Raw genomic sequence first — 25,074 nt, forward strand, 5'->3', positions numbered from 1 at the left:
CGCACTGTCATTGGTCGCAAACTCTTGCTGGTCGGCCAGTTTCGGCCAACTAGCAAGCACTGGTTGTCTTTATTTTCGACAAAAGTGAAGGTGAACAGGGAAAAGAGGCAAGAGATCTGAAATATCTAGGTTGACTCCTGTACCTGAGCGACCTGCGATCTCCACCGCCGCCGCGACGAACTGGCCTCTGGGCGGGGGCTTTTAGCCAAAAGGAAAATGGCTCAGCCGGGAACTGGTGCCCAGGCCATGGAGAAGCTGGTTCAAACTTTACTTGTCCACACCGGTGGAGGTGACTGCGATGAGAATACCAGAAACAGCACTACGACCCTCAGAACTCAGGGTACCTCCAGCTGCAGGAGCCAGAACTGCCGACTGTCCCAGTTTTGACGTTTCCTATTGTTGCCGGAAGTGACGTCAGGCTCCGACTCTTAACGGAGACGCATTTTTATTTCTGTTGTTTACGATTCGCTATAGATTCCTTGTTTCTCACTTCGCAGCACGAGCCACTCTGACCATCAAGATAAGAAAAACTTCTCAGCTGCGAGTTACAATTGGACTGGCCATTGAGGAGGCTCTCAGCAGAGTCGCCCTTCACAGGAGTCTTGAACGCGGTGTGGAATCGGCAGCGAGGAATCCTGCGGCACAGAGAAGCTCCCAGCTTTGAAGGTCTTGTGGTGGTGTGTGGCGGGCAGGAACCCACAATTCCAAATACAAACGGTCGGCGCGAGAAGCGCTTCTGGGCGCGGGCGCCTGGCTGTAGCGACTCGTTGCGGGAGGCTGGACTCTGGTGACTGTCTATGGTTGCATATGCTCCCTCCTCCTCTCCCTGTCGTGCTGGGCCTTTGAAACCAGCTTCTTTGCTGGTGGCTGCTGGGTGAGCCCCGAGGAGACGGCAAGGCTGCGCCCGGTTTTGGGCAGAGGTCGCCTCTCTCCGCCGTCCTCACAGAGACCCCGGGCGGAGACGAATGACCAGGTCCGCCTTTTCATTCTTTTAAATCAAATGGCGGGAGGGGAGCCTTGCTTATATACCCAACTAGTATATGCTTTTAGTCACAACGAAGTGGGAAGTATCGTGGCAGCTCATCCTATCAGAATTAGGTTGTGACTTAGGGTTGGAAGGTTACAGGCTTACTGATTCCTATTGGATCCTCTGAGGTGAGGATACAAACGGCTCCTGACTATAAGGAAGACAGGACAGCAGTTCGTGTTTTCCTTGTTTGCATTTCCCCAGGTTTTCAAATATTTCTCCACCTTTATTGAAGGCCACAGATTTTTCCCTCACTGTAACAAGTTAATCTTGAAATTGTTATTCTCTTTTACTCTGGAATTATGGCTATGCTAGACTTTTTTTTTTCCGAATTATCTGCAGACCTTTTAATTTTATGTGAACACAGCAGTCCCGTTGAACTCTACTTGTCCCTTACTCCTCCCCACTCCCGCCCAGCTTTCTCAATGCTTTGCCTTTCTCAGACCTTTCTCCCATCTCTTAGAGAAGTATTTCCCCAATATCTTTTGCAATTTCATAAACTGTTTTTCTCATCTTTACTTTTTTGTTTTTGTTACGTGTTTTTAGATAATATCGCGCGTTATGTGCTGTGTCACAAACTCTTAGCCATTGACTATTTAAATTAGAGTCTGTGTAGTTGCTTCATTCTAAACAAAAATCACTCTGGTCCAGTGACATTCTGTTGGGAGGCATTGTTTTAATGACCTCTAACAGCGATGAGATTGAGCAATGTTGAAAATCTTAAACTGCTAGAGTACACCATTTTCACAACCTCTCCCACAAGTTCAATTGCGTAGATCTGACTTGTAGACAAGGAAGGAAGCTAGAAAGGAATATTGAGAGCTTCTTTATTATTGAATCTATGCTGCAAGCTGAGTGGTATCTCCTTTATTCCTCAGTTTTCCTTTGATCAGTGCTATAAGTTGAAAATGTTAAATTTTTAAATGTATTTTTCATTAATGAAAGTAAGGTGTTAAAATGTACGTTAGTAATAGATTGGCTTCTTTTAATGTCTTGTTTTTAAGGCTTTTGAATTTTATAGTAGACTTAGTAAGGCCCTTTATGAGAATGTAGAGCAGTAGCTGTAATTTTATTCTATAATAATCCCAATTTTAAATCCCCTTTTTTTTCTGTCTCCTATCACTTACCTCCTTCACAAGCTCTATTTGTATTACTCGTCAAAATGTTTATTCTGCTGGTACTGAAGAGAGACATACTTTGTTGTCAGAAATTCCATTACCAGAGGTAGAAATCATGTAAGAGACACTGAAATGTTTTCCAAGATGTCAGAAAAAGGAAAGGTGAGAAGATCTCATAAAGTGTTACGTAAAACAAAATTACTTGCACTGGGAAAATGGAATATACATCTGGAAGGACTAAAGGAAGTCTGGAAAGACATAGAATTTACATTAAAGTTACTGGAAAGAAGGTATCCCTAGAAGAATTGTGTTAAGATAGATGAGTCTGGAACCCGAAAGAAGCTCAGACCTACTATGTTGGCCAGTGGCAAAATCCAAGAACACATTTTTTGCAGTTGAAGCCAGAGTAGTCCTCACTTCATGTTTTTCAGGAAAGTAGAGGCTGATCTTGGGAAATCTGTTTTAGGCTTCCATGTGTCCATCTACCCCCAGTCATTCTAAAGGATATTAAATAGGGTTTACCTTCTTGGCCAGTGTTTTGTGTAATGTGATTTCAGGATGACTTTCTCTTTTTCTAGTTATCTCCCACTTGACAGTACCTAAAATTATCTCTGTCTAAAAATGTAAATGTTTAGTTGAAGTAATTGATTGGCTGAAAAATAGAGACTAAAATGTGCATGTACAAGTCTATAAAAGTATATTCAATAAGCTGTTCCCTACCGTGTTGATAAAGGAGACTAGGAACAGAAAGATAGGTTCATAAAGAGGGAGCAATTGCTCTACCCTGGGGAAATGGCTATGGAAATGAGTGGCTAGGGGCTTAAAGTAGGAAGCTTACTAAATTTAGGATTTTGTGAATTGTTAGCCTTCTTACCTTTCCTTATTTAAAGATAGAGAAACGGTGTGTAAAGGGATTTGTATCCTGATAGAGAAACGGTGTGTAAAGGGATTTGTATCCTGGACAGCTGGGTAATGCGGATTGGAGGAAAAGATCACACTAACCCAGCTTCACCTGATTTATGAATTGTTCTGTTTTCATTTTAATATAATGACTTCATTTTAATGTAATAACTTCATTTTAAAGAAGCTTCATTCTCAAAGGGTTCATTACTCAAGGTATTGTTATGTATTACTTTTCTTCTATGAAGTGTCCGTGGACAGTTGTGGTAGATGTTTTTATGTAAGTTATTGAGTTTCACCTTACCGGCTGACTAGACTTTTATAGTTCTGAAACTTAACTCCTTCCAGCAAAGGTTCTTAATCCTTTATATACCTATTTATGACTCTTCTTTGGGAAAAATCTCCTTTGAGAATCTAATGAAAGTCCCACTCATGCAAGAAAATTAGTCATTTAGAAATAAATTCCATGCTGTTACTTTTGGGGCAGTTTTTAAAAAACGAATCATTTTGTTTAAAGTCTCAGTTCGTTCAAATCTTTTGGTTCACATATGTGTTTTTCTGTTGTGTACCTTCTTCAGAGTCATATTCCTGTTTCATAGGCCCTATGTATGTCAGCTATTAGTAGGTATCACCAGTAAGTTTTCCAAAATAATTGCTCCAATTTACTCTTTCTGTAAAAAGCATAGACATTTTGAATTTCTTGCCTTTTTTTCTGTGTTCACCTTTTCTTCTTGGAAGTAGACAGCTGGCTAACCAGCAAGAGTTTGGGACCGATGACAGTGCAAAACATCTTGACTGACAATGGTGGTGGCTTATTAAAGTGAAGAATCAGCATCAAGAGGGGGAATGGGTGTATTCATTCTGTTTCTAGGCCATTGGGATATAGGTCGTTTTGGGATCCCAGGTAATAACCCAGCTCATTCTGAAATAGAGCTGAGAAATGACAAGGGTTAAGTGTTGCTTTTCAGGTAGAGTGCTATTTTGGACCCTAGGCACAGATTTTGGTTCTTTATTATGATAAGTACCAAGAAGGAAAAGAACTGGGTCTATTAGAGAAAATTAATGAGGGATTAATTAGTTTGGGATCTAAGACTTATTTGAGGTTGTGACATTTAAGCAGGATGCCGAGGGGTATTAGCCAGGTGGAGAATGGGAGAGGGAAGGAGTTGCTCTGTATCTTTTCAAGCTTGAAGAAATGGCATGTGCAAAGGTGTTGAAGAGCTTGAGATATCACCAAACATCCTTATCCAGGTCCAGGAAGTTTATCCCAGATACTGTTTCTGTTATTTGTTGCTTTCCATGATATTTTAAATTAACTAAATCACACACGTTCTCTTTTTCATCATTACTTGGTAGATGGAATGTTTTGATTTTCCCTTCTGGTTATGATTTACATGTATTAACTTAATACACGAAGATCAAAAAGTGACCAAAATTGTTCAAGTGGTACAATTTATTAAAAGATAATTATAATTATTTCATGCTGACAATATGTTTTCAAGTGTTTTACAGTAATTTAGCCTTTTTGTTTCTATAATTTCATGGTAAGAAAGAAGATGAATTAGGTAGAGCTAGTAACACCAGGTATAGATAAGAATGTAGTATTTAAAGCTAATATCTGAAATTCTCTTCTTGCATCTGCTAACTGAACGAGAAAATTCTGTGTGTGAGAATGGAAAACTTTGGGTGAAAAGTGAAAACTTGGATTTTTGTAGTCCAGGCCCTTAATTAAGTAGATAACACACTCAGAAGGGGAAAATTTGGGGTGCTTTATATACAAAGGGACTATTTTTAGAGGTGTGTGTGCAGGGATCTGGTGCTGCTTCATTTTTTAACCTGTTTATTGAGGTATGATTGACATACAGAAAGCTACAGACATTTAATGTATACAATTTCTGTTTGGAGATGAGTAGATATTGTGAAGCCATCCAACCATTATTACTACAAGAAATCAATGCCATCACCTTGAAAAGTTTCCTTCTACTCATCTTTTTTTCACTATTGTGATAAGAGCACTTAACATTAGATCTAACTTCTTAGCAAAATTTTAAGAATACAATATTGCTAATCACAGACACTGGGTTGTACCTCCAGATCTTATTTAGTTTGCATAACTGAAACTTTGTACCCTTTGAACAACAGCTACCCATTTTGTTCTCCCCATATTCCCTTACAACCACCATTCTATTCTCTGCTTGTATGTATTTGACTATTTTAGATTTCACATATATTGAGATAATACAGTATTTGTCTTTTTGGGTTTAGCTTATTTCACTTAGCATAATGTCCTTCAGGTTCATCCATGTTGTTGCAAATGGCAGGATTTCTTTCTTTTTTAAAGCCAAATTTGTTTATTCTCACATTTTTGTTGGGGTCCCTAAGGTTTTCTACATATAAGATCGTGTCATCTGCAAACAGATATTTTACCTCTTCTCTTTTGATTTGGATGGTTTTAATTTCTTTTTCTTACCTAGTTATTCTGGCTAGGACTTAAAATACTACACTGAATAGGAGAGGCTAAAGTAGGCAACCTTGCCTTGTTCCTCATCTTATGGGGAAAGCTTTCAGTTTTTTACCTTTAAGTATGTTAGCTGTGGGCTTCTCATAAATGGACTTTATTTTGTTCTTCCTTTACCTAATTTGCTATAAGGTTCTTCCATACCTAATTTATTGAGAGTTTTTATCACAAAAGAGTATCGAATTTTGTCAAGTGCTTTTTCTGCATCCGTGGAGATGCCCATGTGAGTTTTAGCCTTCATTCTATTAATGCAGTATATTACATCGGTTGGTTGTCATATGTTGAAACATCCTTGCATCACAATGAAAAATCCTACTTGGTCATGGTATATGATTCTTTTAACGTGCTGTTGTGTTGGTTTGCTAACATTTCATTGAAGATTTTTGTGTCTATATTCATCAAATATATTAGACTAGTTTTCTTGTAGTGTCTTTGTCTGGCTTTGGTATCAGAGTGATGCAGGTCTCAGAATGACTTTGGAAGTGTTCCCTCTTTTTTTTTTTAGCTATGTTTAATAAGGTTTTGTATTAATTTTTCTTTAAATGTTTGCTAGAATGTATCTGGCTCTTGGCTTTTCTTTGTTGGGAATTTTTTGATTATTCAATCTCCTTTTTTGTTATTTGTCTATTCAAGCATTCTATTTCTTCTTGATTCAGTCTCAGTAAGTTATATTTTTCTAGGAATTTATCCATTTTGTTTTAGATTGTCCAATTTGATGGCATATAATTGTTCATAATAGTCTCTTATGATACTTTTTATATCTGTGGGATCAGTTGTCTCCTCTTTCATTTCTGATTTTATTTGAGTCTTCTATTTTTAAAGTCTAGCCAAGGATTTGTTGATTTAGTTTGTCTTTTCAAAAGAGGAACTTCTAGTTTTGTCAATTTTTAAAATTGTTTTTCAGTTTTCTATTTCATTTATTTCTAATCTAGTCTTTATTATTTTCTTCCTTCTGCTAACTTTGGATTTAGTTTATTCTTTTTCTAGTTCCTTGATGTGTAAAGTTAGGTTGTTTATTGAGATCTTTTTTTTTTTTCTTTGAGGCGGAGTCTTGCTCTGTCACCAGGCTGGAGTGCAGTGGCGTGATGATCTTGGCTCACTGCAACCTCCGCCTCCCGGATTCAAGTGATTCTCCTGCGTCAGCCTCCCGAGTAGGTGGGACTACAGGCACGCACCACCACGCTCAGCTAATTTTTGTATTTTTAGTAGAGACGGGGTTTCACCATGTTAGCCAGGATGGTCTCAATCTCTTGACCTAGTGATCCGCCCGCCTCAACCCCCAAAAGCTAGGATTATAGGTGTGAGCCACCATGTCCTGCCTCTTTCTTCTTCTTAATGCATTTATTGCTATAAACACTTCTCTTATTCTGCTTTTACTGCATCCTACATATTTGGGTATACTGTGTTTTTATTATTGTTTGTCTTGAGATATTTTATAATTTCTGTTTTGATTTCTTCTTTGACCCAGTATTATTTAATAGTATGTTATTTAATTCCCCTGTATTCATGAATTTTTCCATTTTCTTTCTATTACTGATTTCTAGTTTCATTCCATCGTGATCAGACAAAATATTTAGAATGTTTTTAGTCTTTTTAAATTTGTTAAGACTTGTTTTGTGACCTAGGCTGTGATCAGTTATAGAGAATGTTTCATGTGCTCTTGAGAAGAATGATTATTTTGCGATCGTTGGGTCTCATGTTCTGTATACACGTGTTAGGTCTGTTTGGTCTATAGTGTTGTATAGTTTGCGATTTACTTGTTGGTATTCTGTCTGGATGACCAGTACATTATAGACAGTGACATATCAAAGTCTCCTTCTATATTGTGTTGATATCTATTTCTTCCTTCAAATCTGTCAATGTTCACTGTATATTTTAAGGTGCTTTGATGTTGGGTGCGTATATATTTTTAGTTGTTTTATCTTTCTATTGAATTGACCCTTTTACTATTGTATGATGCCTTCTTTGTCTCTTTTGACAGTTGTCGACTTAAAGTCTATTTTGTCTGATATAGGTAGCCACCCTGCTCTCTTTTGGTTATAGTTTGCATGGAATATCTTTCTCAATCCCTTCACTTTTAGCCTACGTGTGTCCTTAAATGTTAGAGTCTCTTGTAGATAACGTATAGTTGGGTGTTGTTTTTATTATCCATTTCAGCCATTCCATGTCTACTGAGAGCCCTTAATTATTAAAAATTTAAAGTAATAATTTTTAATAATTGAGTACTTAATTGTTTCCATTTTATTCATTATTTTCTATTTGTTTTCTGTTTCTCCTGTTTTTCTCTTGTTTGTTGTCTTTGTGATTTGATGATTGTAGTAGAATGCTTTGATTTTTTTTCTTTTTTTGTGTGTATTTACTATACTTTTTATTTTGATTACCGTGGGGTTTGCATCAAATATTATGTAGTTATAGCAGGCTTGCTTTTTAAAGCTAGTAACAACTTAACTTCATTCATATTCAGAATCTCTACACTCCTCCCCCCTCTTCCTCACCAATATATGTAATTGATTTCAGATTTTACTTCTTTCTATATTGTTTCTGTTAACAAATTTCTGTGGTTGTTGTAGTTATTCATACTATTTTTGTCTTTTAATTTATATACTAGCGTTCAATGAGATTTACGTGCCACAAATTTCAGTATTGCAATATTCTGTGTTTGTTTTCATGTTTACTTTTAGCAGTGAGATGTATACTTTCATATGCTTTCATACTGTTGGTTTAGTATCTTTTCAGTTAACTTGAAGAATCTCCTGTTAGCATTTCTTGTTAGGGCATGTCTAAAAGTGACAAACTCCCTGAGTGTTTTAATCTGAGAAAGTTTTTATGTGTTCTTTATTCTTTTTTCTTTTTCTTTTCTTTTCTTTTTATTTTATTTTTTTCAGGTCTGGCTCTGTTGCCCAGGCTGGAGTGCAGTGACATGATCTCAGCTCATTGCAACCTCAACCTCCTGGACTCAAGCCAGTGTCCCACCACAGCCTCCCAAGTAGCTGGGACTAGAGGCATGCACCACCATGACTGGCTAATTTTTGTATTTTTTGTAGAGACAAGATTTCACCATGTTTCCCAGGGTGGTCTTGAACTCCTGAGCTCAAGCAATCTGCCTGCCCTCAGCCTCCTCAAGTGCTGGGATTACAGGTGTGAGCCACCACGCCTGGCTATTTCCTTCATTCCTGAAGGACAGTTTTTTCAGGTAATTATTTTCGGTTGGCAGGTTTCTTTTTTTACTTTCAGTATGTTGAAATGTCATTCCACTCTCTCCTGGCCTGCAAGTGTTCTGCTGAGAAATTCACCAATACCTTTATGGGGGCTCTGTTATATGAAATAAGTTACTTTTCTGTGGCTGCTGTCAAAATTTTTTCTCTGTCTCTGAATTTTGACAAATTCATTATAGTGTCGATTGGTACAGACCTCTTTGGCTTCAACCTATTTGGTAACTTTTGGGCTTCATGAGTCTGGATGTCCATTTTCCTCCCTAGATTTGGTAAGTTTTCAGCCATAATCTAAATGTGCTTTCTGCCCCTTTCTCTCTCTTTGCCTTCTGGAACTTTTATAATGTATTTATTAAGTTACTTAGTGGTGTACCATAAGTCCCGTAGTATTACTTCATTTCACTTTTTATTCTTTTTAATATTTCTTCCTCTAATTGCATAATTTCATATGACTGGTGTTAAAGTTTGCTGATTCTTTCTTTTGGTTGATTGAGTCTGTTGTTGAAGCCTTCTGTTTAATTTTTTAGTTCAGTCATTGTATCCTTCAGCTCTAGGATTTCTGTTTGGTTCTTTTTTATGCATCTCCTTTATTGAACTTTTTGTTCATGTATTGTTTCCCTGATTTTTATTTCATTTTCTATTTGGGTTTGTTTATTTGTTTGTTTGTTTTTGTAGCTCACTGAGCTTCTTTAAGATGATTATTTTGAATTCTTTGTCAAGCAGATCATGGATCTTCATCTTGTTATAGTCAGTTTCTGTAACCTTACTGGTTTCCTTTGGCATGTTGTGTTTACCCATAATCCTTTGAGTCTTTCATGGGTGTCTGTACATTTGAAGGAGCAGTTACCACTTCTGTACTTCACAGAGTGACTTCAGTAGATAAAGATCTTCTCCTGCTGGGTCCCTTGATGAGACTGACTTCCAAACCACAGTCACTTAGGTGGAGCCAGGTTTTGGGTCTGCTTACATGTTCAAAATCAGGTCTGCAGTTGTGGGCCTGTTACTAGGGCTTGGGTGGGTGTGGTTCCTTCTGGGTTCCCAGACAAACAAGTCTTCCTATGAGAGCTTGGACAGGTGGGTTGAAGCCCATATGCTGATGAGACTGCTGCTGGGTCTGGAGCCAGTTCTGTAGTCACATGCCTGCTACCAGGGTATGATTCTGCCTTCTCAAAATGGCTTCTATCAGTCTTGGACTCCAGAAGGATGTCACAGACTTCTACTGGGACCCATTAGGGCACTTTTATACATAGATGGTTGCTAAATTGTTGTTTCTGTGAAGGACAGGGGCTGGGGAGGTCCTGTTTCACTATCCTTTTCTAGCTAAAACCTTCTTTGATTTCTTTCATAGTTTTGTAATTTGTCACATACAGATCATGTATGTATTTTGTTAGACTTATAAGTGTTTTTTGTGCTATGATAATGGTGTTTTTAGTTTTATATTTCATTCTAATCATTTATTGCCAGTATATAGGAAAATATTTGACTTTTGTGTATTAACCTTATATACTGTGACTTTGCTATACTCACTTTTTACTTTTAGGGTTTTTTTTGTTAATTCTTAAGCATTTCCTACATAAACAATCTTGTCTTTTGCAAATGAAGACCACTTTATTCCTTTCTTCCTAAGGTATTTTATTTCCTTTGCTTGCCTCATTTCACTAGCTAGGACTTCTGGAACACTGTTGAATAGGAGTGGTGAGATATGACATCCTTATGTTATTCCCAGTCTTTGGGGGAAGTATACAGTTTCTCAGCCTTAAGTGTGATGTTAGCTGTTGGTTTTTTTTGTAGGCTTTATGGCCATTCTTTTTTTTTTTGGCCATTCTAATAGGTGTGTAGTGGTATTTTGGTTTAATTTGCATATCTCTGATGATAAATGATTTTGAGCCTCTTTTCATATTATTTACAATCCATATATCCTCTTTAGTGAGATATCTGTTAACATCTTTTGCCTATTTTTTAATTGTATTCTTTGTTTCAGAATTCTAGGTATTTTCCCAATCAAGTTGAGGGAGTTTCCCTCTATTCCTAGTTTGCTGAGATTATTTATTATGGATGCATGTTAGATTTTTTTCAAGTGCTTTTTCTACATCCGTTGATAATACATGATTTGCCTTCTTTGACCTGCTAATGTGGCTTACATTGATTTTTAGAATGTTGTACTAAGCCCCTGCATACCTAGAGTAAATCTGCTGGGTGTGGTATTTGATACCTTGGTTGAGTGTAGAATTTAAGATTATAAGTAATTCCTCTCAGGATTTTGAAGATAATGTTTCTTTATCCTTTAGCTTCTAACATTGCTATTGAAAATTTGGTGCTATTTTGATATTCTTCCTATGTGATCTTTTCTTGCCTTGTTGGATGTTTTTCAAAACTTCTCTTTTACTTTATGAAATGTCACAGTGATATATCTTGGTGTGAGTTTTGTTTCACTTCTTATGTTGATCACTCATTGTGTTCTTTCAATCTAGAAAATCATGACATTCAGCCTTAAGAGGTGTTTTTGTATTATTTCACAATTTCCTCCCTCATCTTCTCTCGTTCATGAGATGTTGAACCTTTCGGTTTGGTCCTCTAATTTTCTTATAATTTCTGTTCCACTTTTGTATCTTTTCATCCATTGTGTAACTATAATTATCTCCTCAAACTTGTCTTATTTAAATTTTTATTTTTGCCATCATTTTCAATTCTATTGTTGATTTCTATTTAAATTCATTGTGGTCTAAAAGCAGACATTGTATGATTTCTACTTTTTTAAAAATGTGTTAAGGTATGCCTTATGACTCCAGAGATAGTCTATCTAGGTGGATGTTCCATGTGATATTGAGAAGAATATGTATTCTATTGTTGTTTGATGAAGTAGTCTATAAATATTCATTATATCCAGTTGATAGATGATATTGTTTGTCCTTACCGATTTTTTTTTTTTTTTTTTTTTTTTTGCCTGCTGGATCTATTTCTGATAGAGGTGTTGAAGTCTCCAACTAAAATAGGGGATTTGTGTATTTCTCCTTGTGGTTCTGTCAGTTTTTATTTCATATATCTTGACATTGTGTTGTCAGGTGCATATATATTAAAGATTGTTATATTTTCTGGGAGAATTAAGTCCTTTATCTTTATGTAATGACCCTTTGTCCCTAATAACTTTCCTTATTATAAAGTCTGCTTTCTGAGATTAATATAACTGTTCCTGCTTTCTTTTGATTAATGTTAGCATGGTATATTTTTCCCTATCCATTTACTTTTAATCTTATAAACAAAATGGATTTCTTATAGATAACATGTAGTTAGATCTTATTTTTGGTCCACTTTAACAATCTCTGGCTCATTTTACATTCTCACAAGCTTAATATTTTTTATATCCTTCTATTCTTGTTTTAGGTTTTAATTTCTTTTTCTAATCTCATTGAGAATGGAAAGCTTCATTTTGAAATTTTTTCTCTGTATTATCTCTATTTCCACCAAATTTTTCTTCTCTGCTTATTTTGTTTAAGGTATTTATATATACTTTTCATACTGAAGCTTCCCTTTAATAGTTATTGACCTTTGGGCATATATTCAGTTTTAAACATGAGTCTCTGAGAAAAAAGGTGCCTGGCTAGGGCTTATCAATGAGTGAGTTTGCTGCAGGTTTATTGAGCAAGACCCTGCCCTTTTCAATGGGGATTTTCCTCAAATGTCAGAAATGTGACAATACTTTTTTCTCTAGGTCCATCCACCTTCTCTAGCATAGAACTTGATAGTCTTTTGTCACAGAGGATATAAGTCTGACAGCTTCTTGAGGCTGAGATATAGGAAGAAACTTTATTACTGTGTGTGTGTGTGTGTGTGTGTGTGTGTGTGTGTACTTCTTTCTGACTTCGAACACTTCCTTCTGTATTGTTTGCCTTGCCTGATGTTTCCAAATTTGGTGCCTCCTTGATTCAATTTCTTTAGAGTGTAAAGCTCTTTTCTCTTTCCAGGGAAGGTGAGAGGCAGTTGCCTTGCTGAGCAAGTTATGTGTGTAGGGATAGGAGGCGGGAGGGAAAGTAAATTCTAGGGTTAGCTGCTTCTTATGTAGACTTTCAAATAATCATTCTTATTTCAGCCCCCTGGACTTACCCCTTTGTCTTTCAGAAGCATCAAGTGCACCTGATTTGTGAACCTATCTTGCTTCAGTTGGTTTCCTCCTAAATATTAGGCAGATGGGATTGGCCGGTCTGTGCTCTGATAGGTTGGCTATCCCTTATTCATTTGCTTTTCATTTTCCAAAATTTTGTTGATACCTGTTTTGTCATGTGAAATCTCCTATAGTTCTTTTTGTCCTGGTGGGTATATATGATTTTTAATTATTTACTTTCATTTTAGCGGTCTTTAGAAAAGGGAAAGGAAGGTAACATACATTTAATCTGTCATATTGATCCAAGTGAACCCTGCATTTTTAAAATGTATTTTTAGTTTTTAGGAAAGGTATCTTTTTGGCAACTATGTGAGATCAGAGCCCTGTGACTCTGATTAAATCTGTGCTAAATTTATTTGTCTCCATTTTTTATTGATTGTGTTATATAGCCTCTATGAGCATCCAAGAGTCATTAATGGATATTATTCCAAGTTGATGTGTCTTCTCAAACGGTGCTTTATGCTTAAAAAAAAAAAACTATTTGGGCAAGTGTCATGTAAGATACATTATAATAAGATGAATATAAAGCAAACTTATTTTTTTGGAAGGAAAACATGTAGGAGGGTAGGAGAGACACTTACCCGGTATTCAGGAACTTATAGTAGTTACAAAGTAGAACTTAAGTAGTAGAGAAGAAGCTAGGGGAAAAAGAGCTGGGGTAAGATAAATATGGTAAATGCCAATAGGAGAAATGAACAAAATAGAATCAAGAAGCTTCAAAAATACAGAGACTTAACCAATATTTCATGGATTTCTATTTTTAGGTGAAAAATTAGACTATTTCAAGAGTTGGAGCTGAATCCGATGTTAAATAATGGCAACAGGTGACTTAAAAAGAAGCTTACGGAACCTAGAACAGGTGCTCCGCTTGCTAAATTATCCTGAAGAGGTGGACTGTGTAGGGTAAGCTATAATATCAAACTTAATTGTATTCTTCTTGCTAGTGATTTGAGATAATATTTAACATGGGGGACTACCTAAGAAAAATCAGATTTTACCTGGATTCTATTTAAATCTGCCTTGAAATGATTAAAATATTTGAGAAAGCAGGGAATTATAGGAGTTTATTTCTAAGTATGAACTAATGAAGAATTCCAACTTAAAAGATTTAAAACTGTTTAGAAGCACAGTGTTTATCTGGATAAGTTATAATCCCTGTACAACTTTTAAACTCATAGAGGTATAATAGATTTCATTAATTGTATAATCTACCACTCTCTCATATTCAGTTGGATGATATTTCTTACAGTTAAATATATCCAGAATAAGAAGAGATTGTTGCCATTTCTTGTCAGTCTTTTCTTGTCATTTATTTGTTTATTCTTTTATGGAGGAAAGATTTTATACATTTAAGGCAAGTGTTCTTTTTCATATGGAATATTCTAGTTAGTAGATTTTTTTGTGTATGGCAACCTGAAGATTGCTCTTAAGCTGTCCCATTTAACAGACCCCACTTTGAACCTTTCACTTTAGCTCCCATTTTGCAACTGTGACTTAATGTTTTTAGAATATGGCAACATACATGTTCCTAAATTCATGCCTATCTAATATGATACTGCAGTCATTCTGTATCCCTTCGTACTTCTGTTTCTTCATAACACTTACCCTTAACCTTTTATCATTGATTAATTGATGGATTGGTTAAATGTTTCCCTTCAGCTTACCAGAATGTAAGCTGAAGCCTTGGACTTTGTTTTTTGTTTTCACTGTGGAATCCCCCCATCTAGAATTATGCATGGCACATATTAGGAGTTGATTAGACATTTATTGAATGAATGAGTGTCCAGGGACAAGTCCAAGTTAGATGTTCAAGAGTAGAGTGAAACTTGGTTAAACCAACTACTAAGTAGAATCCTTCAGTAATGGACTTTACATATAAGAATGGATATCCATATAAGAATGGATATTCTAATAACTCTTGAGGTTACACTAGGGAGAGGTAACTCAAGAGAAGGCTGAAAGTGAAAGGATAGAGAGGAGAGTAAGGAGAAAGTTTAGCTCTAATTGCTGTTACTATAGGCATTATATGTGAGAAGCAGAAGATATGAAACAGATGTAATCCATGTATGTAAGAATCATCTTGATTCCTCAAAACATGAAAATCCTGACCATCCAGAACTTGCAGGGGTTTAACCAGTTTGAGTAGCCAAGTTTTCTCCTTGCCACTTTAAGCGTCAACATTTTAAAAGACATTTTAAATAGGAATAATTCTAAAATATACCAATATTCTCTTGTTTTCTAAATACAGTGTTTAAACATTTAGTTTTCTTATTACCCAAAAACATCATTAAGAACAATAATTTTTAGTTTATTATATAACATACTAAAATCTGCAGGGTCTATTGAGATTTGGAATGCTACTTCCTTCTTCCACAGAGACACTCAGATTGCTAGTTTCCCTGCCACACACATGTAAGTACACACACAACACCCCCCTCATTTTGATTCTTTTTTCTACTTTTTCACATTTGTTATGTTTTCTGGCCATTTGCTGTTTTTTGTGTTGGTATGCCAGTTTCTAGTATCTGTTTTTCTTACTGTTTCTAATATGCTAAGTCCTTAGGAACTAGATAACCAAGGTTTTTGAAATTGTTTAATATAAAAAGTGTTAAATGTGGGCCTGGCTATCATCTGTGTATAGTATGCATAAAATGGACAGATTTTGCGTTCAAAGGTATTTTTTTTCATTTCTTGTTTTGGGACTGTGTTTCAGATAGACAAGGTTGCCAGAGCAGTTTTCTGATTGGGCGAGATATTGTAGTATTTTAAAGAAACATAGAATAAATAATTCACGTTTGTCCAGTAAAACAAAATGCAATATGCTGTCATCATGTATTTGTTCTCTGTCTTACTAAAAATTTGGGTGGAGATGGGGATATTTATGTGAACATCTTGAATTTTTTGGAAAACATTTATGTTTTATGTAAGTACAAAATACTGCAATTGAACAAATGTAACTGGCAAATTGAACAAATACCTCCTGTGCTTTGTTGTGGGAAAATCGGTGAAGGTACTTCACATTGAGAAAATAAGAAGACAGGAAGCACTACCAGACAGATAATTACACAGCAGATACTGAGTAGCTTGTGAGTCTTTCTAGGAGAGATCAGTATAGATCAGAAAGTTGAGGAAAGCTTCATGGGAAGCCTGAGATTTGATGAATGATTCATAAAAAATAAATAACAATTGGATAAGCAAAGAAGAGTGGGATACCTTTCTAGACTGGTGGAATTAGCAAAGGTAATAATGTACGATTTAGAATGAGCAGTAAGTGAAAAGTATTAGACTGGTCAGCCAAGTCACAGTTCATACTTTTTCCCACCCCATCTTCCTCATCTGTAACTTAGAATTCATAATATTTACCTTTGGAAGTTTGTGGTAGACAGCAAAGGAGGTAGTAGAACAAGTGTTTGCAAAACCATAAAGTGTACTTCAATTTTGTAAGATGGTACATTGCTTTTATTAGTAGTAGAAAATGGAGTAGATCACGTAAGACTAAGCTTTGGAAAATCAATGGTAAATAGTTGGTACTAGAGACCTATAGTAAGTTTTTTGAGCAGATGAACAGTGGTATTTCATAGTAGTCTGGCTAGACTGGTTTAGAATGGGGAATGGAATCTAGAAAGTCTAATGTATCACCTAATTATTATAGCTATAGTATTGTTTAAAATTGTTATAAACATTTCTAATACTTTCTTGATTATCCAACTTTGTGGAATTATGCTTATTATTATTAAAAATATTTTTCTTTTTTTCTTAACAGTTTGATAAAGGGAGACCCAGCAGCATCTTTGCCCATCATCAGCTATTCTTTTACCTCATACTCACCTTATGTAACAGAACTTATAATGGAATCCAATGTAGAGCTCATAGCAAAAAATGACTTGCGCTTTATAGATGCTGTCTATAAGGTATTTTGAGTTTATGAAACAATAACTATTAGTTATTGAATGATTTTAAAAAATTAATGTTTTAGTCATAACTTCTTAAATATATGCAGCATATACAGTTGACAGGATATTTTCATTTGTATTTATCTCATTTAAATGTAGTCCCTATTGAAATCAAGATGCAATTCATGTTTGCTTTTTGAATGTTACCTATTCTAATAAATACAAGCAACTGGTAAATATTTGTTGTTGGCTATTGTTTGCCCTTTTAAATCAAATTTTAGTAAAATTTGGTATACTGGCAGAAATTAGAGAATAATGTAATTATATTCAATTAAACTTTTAGTTTTTTAGAATTATATGTTAATTTAGTTGTTTGTAAGAAGGAACTATTACTGACATATTCTTTTTTTTTTAAACTGATATATTCTTTGAGGTCTGAGAGCATGTCTTATATTGTATCTACCCTAGTACTTGTACTGTGTGTATACTGAATTTAATCTTGTATTGATTTTTTTAAAACCCTGCTTTTATCATAAATTTTTGCTTAAGTACTGTGGTTTATATTAAAGTTAGTTTTTAATGGTAAAACCCACTTATCAAATGTAGTCTTTTTTTTTTTTGAGACGGAGTCTTGCTCTGTCACCAGGCTGGAGTGCAGTGTCACGATCTAGGCTCACTGCAGTCTCCGCCTCCTGGGTTCAAGCAATTCCCCTGCCTCAACCTCCCGAGTAGCTGGGACTACAGGCGTGCACCACCACGCCTGGCTAATTTTTTGTATTTTAGTAGAGAGGGTTTCACCATGTTGTCCAGGATGGTCTCGATCTCCTGATCTTGTGCCCTGCCCACCTTGGCCTCCCAAAGTGCTGGCATTACAGGCACCCAGCCTCAAATAGTCTTTTAAAAAAAGCAGAGTTGCAGTCAATGAAATTGGAGCTTTTATATGTAGTCTCTGTATAATCTTTCTCTTTCTTGCTTTTGATCCCAGAAAACATCCATGGAAGCCTAAAAGGCACTTTTAGGAAATTCTAGAGCTCCACAGAGTAGATTTAGGAAACTACTGATCTAGTGTGTTTTGTTTTTTTTTCATTTTACAAATGAAAAATTGAGACCAAAAGGCCTACTGACTTATCCAAAAATCACATAGTGGAAGAGTTATAAACAAATAGAACTATAGTTTCTGACTCTGGTATGGTATTCTAGTGAACTAAGGAGTTTTTCTAATATCTGTGAAGATATTTAAACTTTTTGATGATTGACTATATTTTTCCATCTCTCTGGACAGACATCTGTTCTCCAGCATATCCTTTGCTACCTGTTTTCCACCTGATACCTGTCTTACTGGATCATGACTTATACCAGCCCTATGAATTACTTTAGTACTCTTTAGTTAATGGCTTGGTTTTCCTTGTCCTCTCAAAGGTGGCCATTATTCCCCTGACCAGGTGGGCATTATCATTTGGAATTTTAGAAATAAATTGCTCCCAATTATTACAAGAGTCTGTTTCCTCTGCAGCTTCTTCGTGATCAATTTAATTATAAACCAATTTTGACAAAAAAGCAGTTTATCCAATGTGGGTTTGCAGAATGGAAAATCCAAATTGTTTGTGATATTTTGAATTGTGTGATGAAAAAGCACAAGGAATTAAGCAGTCTTCAGAAGGTAATTTTATGAATAGATTTTAATGCTGATGTATGCTATTAATAGATGGCTCAGTATTTTAATGTATAAAATCAATACCCTAGACAGCAAATTATTTCATAGTGTAATTACTGTATTATTCAAAGATTTGAGTAACCTTATAAAGCTTGTTGTTTATTTTAAATACTACTCTCTTGTTTTATACACCTGTGACTGGGAACTCCTAGTGTTAAACTAATAGTTCAAACATAATACATTTTCATTACTTCTTAGTTTTTAAAAGTCATGTAGTCTCATTAGAGTCTCATTATTTTTCAGTTATATTTCATATATGAAAATTTAAATGTTAATGGAATTTTAATATATAATTATGCTTTCACACAAAATTTGTTATTTTGACTAATACTTTTTTTTTAGATTCCATCACAACAAAGAAAGAAAATCAGTTCTGGTAAGTCAGAACCTCCTTTGAGCAATGAGAAAATATCTGCAGAGGCTGTTGGCGTTGATATCAGTGGCAGGTTTATGACTTCAGGAAAGGTATGCAACCACAAAGAAAATACCATATTGTTTAAGAGTTATCTAATTAATCCAATATACAGTTTTCACTTTTCTGATTGGCACCTGATGAAACATTCTAGTTAGATAACAGAGTGTAGGGATTTTTAATAGTGCATGCCATGTATTTTTGGGCAGTATGCCTGAAGTTATAACAATAGGATAGAAATATAAAATTAAATAGGTGTTCTCTTTATATTTCTAATTTCAAATTCTGCCTGATTTCCTAAAAGAAGAGTAGTGATTTAGGAAGATTATCTTATGCAGTTATGTACATTTGCTCTTAATTGTGTTCTGGTCTTCCTAAAACATGGGAACGTGTGAAGAGCCTACATTAGCAGTAGTGATAGGTTATAATGACTCATTTATGTACATTATATTTCTGTAACCAAGTATGAATTATCCAATAATTGGTAGTACCTACACGTGGAATCTGGTTTTCAGTTAATATTTTGAATATTTTCTCTTTCTTGAAAGATAATTTTTCTGCCGTTATCTGCTTTGAGCAGCTGTGGCAAATTGAATCTAATGCACTTAGAGCTACAGTGTTTCTATCACTAAGGGAGATTTAAGCTAAAATATTATTCATTAATATATTTTCAGCTGTCTTCCATCTGGAGAAAACGCTTTCTTATTGAATGATAGAATATCAGATGAATTATCAATGGTGTAATTAAGTAAAGGATGTGAATACTTTCTGACTGAAGTATAATCTAGAGAATTATTTCTGTCCTAATCCAAAATAGATGAGTTATGTAAACGGAATCTATTTTAAAATTAAATTTATTCTTGGGCCTGGCGCAGTAGCTCACGCCTGTAATCCCAGCACTTTGGGAGGCCAAGGCGGGTGGATCACCTAAAGTCAGGAGTTCAAGACCAGCCTGGCCAACATGGCGAAACCCCGTTTCTCCTAAAAATACAAAAATTAGCTAGGCGTGGTAGCTGGTGCCTGTAACCCCAGCTACTTGAGAGGCTGAGGCAGGAGAATTGCTTGAACCCTGGAGGCAGAGGTTCCAGTGAGCCAAGATCGTACTACTGCAGTCCAGGCTGGGTGACAGAGCAAGACTCCATCTCAAAAAAATATGTTTATTCCTTTATACCTTAAAAAAGTGAAATTTTATTATAAGAAAAGGTTCTTATGCCACTTCTTTTTAATGTGCCTGTTTTGCTGTAGGTAGTGAGGACAATATAAAGAATGATACAGAGCCATGATTTTTGAATAAGTGCATATAGTTTTTGTACACTTGCATCTCTAACTCATCGAACTCTTGTTAGTTTTATTTATTATTTTCTAACTGTTAAATGACTTATATCTTGTATTCTTCCCCAACTAGAAGGAACATATATAAACAGGGATTTTCTTATACTGATTTTTTGTACCTTCATTTTGCATAGCACAGGATTAGGTACACTGTGAGCACTTATTAATTACTTGTTGATATAATGTGCTTTTCAATCTTCTATTTCAGTATGAGAGTTGAGGGGACAGTCTGAATTGTCCTAGCCAAGAAAAATGTAAACTTCAAAACATTAGACTTATTTTTAATTTTCTTAAAGCAAAGTTTTCTTTGTTATCTATTAAAATTTGTATCAGATCTTTATCAGAAATTTGAATAAGTATTAAAAGTTCTCAGATTTAGAAAAGAGACAGTCTACGAGTACATTTCTTTGTTTACAAGCAAAAGTTGAGTCAATATTAAAGCAAATTGTCTCCTATCCCAGTGCCTTATATAGTATGCTTATTTGTGCTTCTGAGTCACATATGTTTTTATAGTGTGTATGCAAACTGTAGAATAGGAAGCAGGTAGAGGATTTCTAGGTAAATGCATACTGTGACCTAATGCTTTTTTTGTCAGGACTTTTTTGTTGTCATTATTAGGTTTGAATTGTTAGCTGAAGGTCTAATAAATTGCAGTTTGTTTAATAGAAAAATTGTAATGAGCCCTACTCATAGAGCCAATTTTTGATTATTTGTAGGTGAATTGTTTGGCAATCTTTTTTAAAAATAACTTTTTATTATGGAACATTTCAAACATTTACAAACATACCCATCATCCAGTTTCAGCAATTTGTCAACTCTTTGCTAATCTTATTTTGTCTTTATTTTAAATCAAATCTCAGACATAATTTAATAAATATTTCAGTGCTTGTCCTAAAATGTAAGAATTGTTTTAAAAGTCATAACCCCACATAAATTATTGGTAATGTTAGTAATGGTAATATTTTGATATATACATTATATGTGATAATTTAAACTTTTTTTAATCTTTAAAGATTGGTGTTCCTTTTGCAAAATTGCTGTGTGTATGTTTAAAATAATTGTAGGAGGATCTTCTCAGCCCAAAAGCTTCTTAAGCTGATAAGCAACTTCAGCAAAGTCTTGAGATACAAAATCAATGTGCAAAAATTGCTAGCATTCTTATATACCAACAATAGTCAAGCTGAGAACCAAATCACAAAACAAACTCCCATTCAGAATTGCCACAAAAAGAATAAAATACCTAGGAATCTAGCTAACAAGGGAGGCGAAAGATCTCTACAAGCAAAACTATAAACCATTGCACAAAGAAATCAGAGATGACACAAATGGAAAAACATTCCATGCTCATGGATAGGAAGAATCAATATTGTTAAAATGATGATACTGCCCAAAGCAATTTATAGATTCAATGCTACTCCCATTAAACTACCATTGACATTCTTCAGATAACTAAAGAAAACTACTTTAAAATTTATATGAAACCAAAAAAGACCCAAATAGCCAAGGCAGTCCTAAGGAGAAAGAACAAAGCTGGAGGGATCATGCTACCCAACTTCAAACTACACTACAGGGCTACAGTAACCAAAACATCATGGTACTAGTACCAGAACAGACACATAGACCAATGGAAGAGAATAGAGAACCCAGAAATAAGACCACACACCTGCAACTATCAGATCTTCAACAAACCTGATGAAAACAAGCAATGGGGAAATGATTCCCTAGTCAGTAAATGGTGCTGTGATAACTGGGTAGCCATACGCAGAAGATTGAAACTAGACCCTTTCCTTACACCATATGCAAAAATCAACTCAAGATGGTTTAAAGACTTAAATGTAAAACCCAAAACTATAAAAACCCTGGAAGACAACCTAGGCAATACCATTCAGGACATAGGTGTGGGCAATGATTTCGTGACGAAGACGCCAAAGGCAATTCCAACAAAAGCAAAAGTTGGCAAATGGGATCCAATTGAACTAAAGAGCTTCTACACAGCAAAAGAAACTATCAGCAAAGTAAACAGACACCCTCCGGAGTGGGAGAAAATTTTTGCAAACTTGTATCTGACAAAGGCCTAATATCTAGCATCCATAAAGAACTTAAACAAATTTACAAGAAAAAAACAACCTAATTAAAAAGTGGACAAAGGATATGAACATCTACTTCTCAAAAGAAGGTATACATGCAGCCAATAATCATATGAAAAAAACTCAACATCCCTGATCATTAGAAAAATGCAAATCATAACCACAATGAGATACCATCTCACGCTTCTCAGAATGACTGTTATTAAAAAGTCAAAAAATAGCAGATGCTCATGAGGTTGTGGAAAAAAAGAAACACTCACACACTGTTGGTGGGAGTGTAAGTTAGTTCAACCACTGTGGAAGACAATGTGGCAATTCCTCAAAGACCTAAAGACCATTTGACCCAGCAGTCCCGTTACTTGGTATATACTTAAGGGAATATAAATTGTTCTGTTGTAAAGACGCATGCATATGTTCATTGCAGCACTATTCACCATAGCAAAGACATGGAATCAACCTAAATGCAATAGCAAAGACATGGAATCAACCTAAATGCCCATCAATGATAGAGCAGATAAAGATGTGGCACATATACACTATGGAATACTCTGTGGCCATAAAAAATAATGGGATCACGTCCTTTGCAGGGACATGGATGGAGCTGGAGGCCCTTATCCTTAGCATACTAATGCAGAAACAGAAAACCAAATGCCACTTGTTCCCACTTGTAAGTAGGAGCTAAATGATGAGATCGCATGGACACATAGAGGGAAACAAAACACATTGGAGCCTTTCAGAGGGTGGAGGGTAGGAGGAGGTTCAGGAAAAATAACCAGTGAGTACTAGGCTTAATATGTGGGTGATGAAATAATCTGCACAACAAACCCCCATGACACACATTTACTTGTGTAACAAACCTGCACATGGACCCTTGAACTTAAAAGTTAAAAAATAAATAATTGTGGGAGGAAAACATTGAAGCATTTCTTACATATTTTTCTCTATGCAGAAGAAAGCTGTGGTGATTCGTCACTTGTATAATGAAGATAAGGTTGACATTTCTGAGGATACATTAAGTCCAATAACAGATGTTAATGAAGCAGTTGATGTGTCTGACTTAAATGCTACTGAAATAAAGATGCCTGAAGTAAAGGTTCCTGAAATCAAGGCTGAGCAACAGGTAACAATTTTGGACTTTTTAAATAGATGCCAGTATTTTTTACTTAAATATGTGTAATTATTTCAGTCTCTAAACTTTGGAATATTTCTAGCCTTTTGAATTATTAATCATGACATTTTACCTATGTTACAATTACTTAAGTGTCAATAAGTCTTACTAAAACAATTCAACAAATATTTGCTGCATATGTGTAGAGTGCTGGGCTAAGTGTTGGGGTGATGCAAAGTAGAATACGATATGGTACTTGGCTTTAAGGAAACTACAAATTTAGTGAGACGTAGAGATATGCTACTTTGCATAGTGGAGGTTCTCTACCACCTGTTTTCTTTATTGGTGAATGGAAAAGACTGGCACTTTATTGCCTATGCATTTTCCTTTCTGGGTCCTTGCTGTTATTTTCTGTCTCTCTTAAAAAACCATTTCTATTACTCTTAATTGCCATAGACCCCAATATGTGTGATCTCTACTGTTTCTACTAAAAATTCTTTTTCTATGTTTCTATGTCTTGTGACTTCTGTATATCTCAGTATATCAATATACAGTTGGCACTTACAAAAACTACCAGATAGCCATTGGACCTACTTCCTGTTACATGGCAAACCAAACAATCTCAATGCACTAAATGTTGTTTTTGGTCATTTCCTCTTAGCTTTGTGCTAGGTGTTGTTTCAAGAAGCTAGTTAATAATAGTTTTATTTTACTAGCTGGTATTAAGAGAATCATGCAAATTAACTCATTATCAGAAGAATCATATGAAATAGATGCTGCTCTTATCTCTTTTTTTTTTTAATGAGGAAATGGAGGCATCAAGATCATAAATCTCAGAACTAGTTTAAGTGGCCAAGTAGTCTGCATCCAGAGATAGCTCTCTTAACTCTCAAGCAGGACTGTCTCTCCTAACTATTGAGATAACACTGTAGAAGTGAGAATACATTAATTTTAAAGAAATTTCAGTTTGTTTAATTTTATTTTTAATCTCTCTAACCTTTTTAGGATGTAAATGTTAATCCTGAGATTACTGCACTACAGACTATGCTTGCTGAATGCCAAGAAAAGCTTAAGAAACTGACTTTGATAGAGAAAAGGTTAGACTGTTTGGAACAAAAAATGAAAGGAAAAGTGATGGTAGATGAAAACACCTGGACTAATCTTCTTAGTCGTGTCACTCTTCTTGAAACAGAAATGCTTTTGTCTAAAAAGGTATTTTCCTCTTTTAACATTTATAAAATATCTCAGATATAACAAAGTATTTCTTTGATTGTTATATGTGTATTTTTTTGGAAATGCTAAATATGAGAATATTTGAATAATGAGAAAATGTCTAGTTAGAATGAAATGTCCTGTTTAAATATAGCCTGTATGTTGTTGTGGCTGTTGTTTCTCTCTTCATTGAATAAGATCATCTGAAAATCTTGTCAGTTGAGCTTTTACAGATGTTAATAATACTTGAAGAACTTAAAATGAGGTAAGAATATGATAGATATAATGAAAAGCTTAAAACTATTTTATATCTTTTAATAGTAAAAATGACCTATTTTCATAGGGTAGAAAAGATACAGAAGATATTGAGAACTCTTCCTAT

At 35.1% G+C, this 25,074-nt stretch overlaps 1 protein-coding gene across 17 annotated transcripts in view; it reads left to right on the forward strand.

Moving 5' to 3' along the window:
- The first annotated feature begins 238 nt into the window (after positions 1 to 238).
- The window catches only part of CEP44 (centrosomal protein 44), a 72,250-nt gene continuing 47,414 nt past the window's right edge, over positions 239 to 25,074 (forward strand). For 11 of the 17 annotated variants that reach the window (XR_009212953.1, XR_004247333.2, XR_009212954.1 and 8 more), the window contains exons 1-7: positions 239 to 973; positions 13,699 to 13,837; positions 16,698 to 16,845; positions 18,341 to 18,487; positions 18,884 to 19,006; positions 23,322 to 23,492; positions 24,486 to 24,692. Coding sequence is in view for 13 of the 17 variants with exons in the window: in XM_032148928.2 (XP_032004819.1) it covers positions 13,749 to 13,837; positions 16,698 to 16,845; positions 18,341 to 18,487; positions 18,884 to 19,006; positions 23,322 to 23,492; positions 24,486 to 24,692 (885 nt within the window). In the remaining 4 variants the exon portion in view is untranslated. Of the gene's footprint in view, positions 974 to 995; positions 2,308 to 13,698; positions 13,838 to 16,697; positions 16,846 to 18,109; positions 18,270 to 18,340; positions 18,488 to 18,883; positions 19,007 to 23,321; positions 23,493 to 24,485; positions 24,693 to 25,074 lie in introns of those variants that run through there. The other 6 variants (XM_058436890.1, XM_058436888.1, XM_058436891.1 and 3 more) reach the window with 5 other exon arrangements.

The sequence above is a fragment of the Hylobates moloch genome, unplaced genomic scaffold (genome assembly GCF_009828535.3).
Source record: "Hylobates moloch isolate HMO894 unplaced genomic scaffold, HMol_V3 SCAFFOLD_3, whole genome shotgun sequence".
Classification (NCBI taxonomy): Eukaryota; Metazoa; Chordata; class Mammalia; order Primates; family Hylobatidae; genus Hylobates; species Hylobates moloch.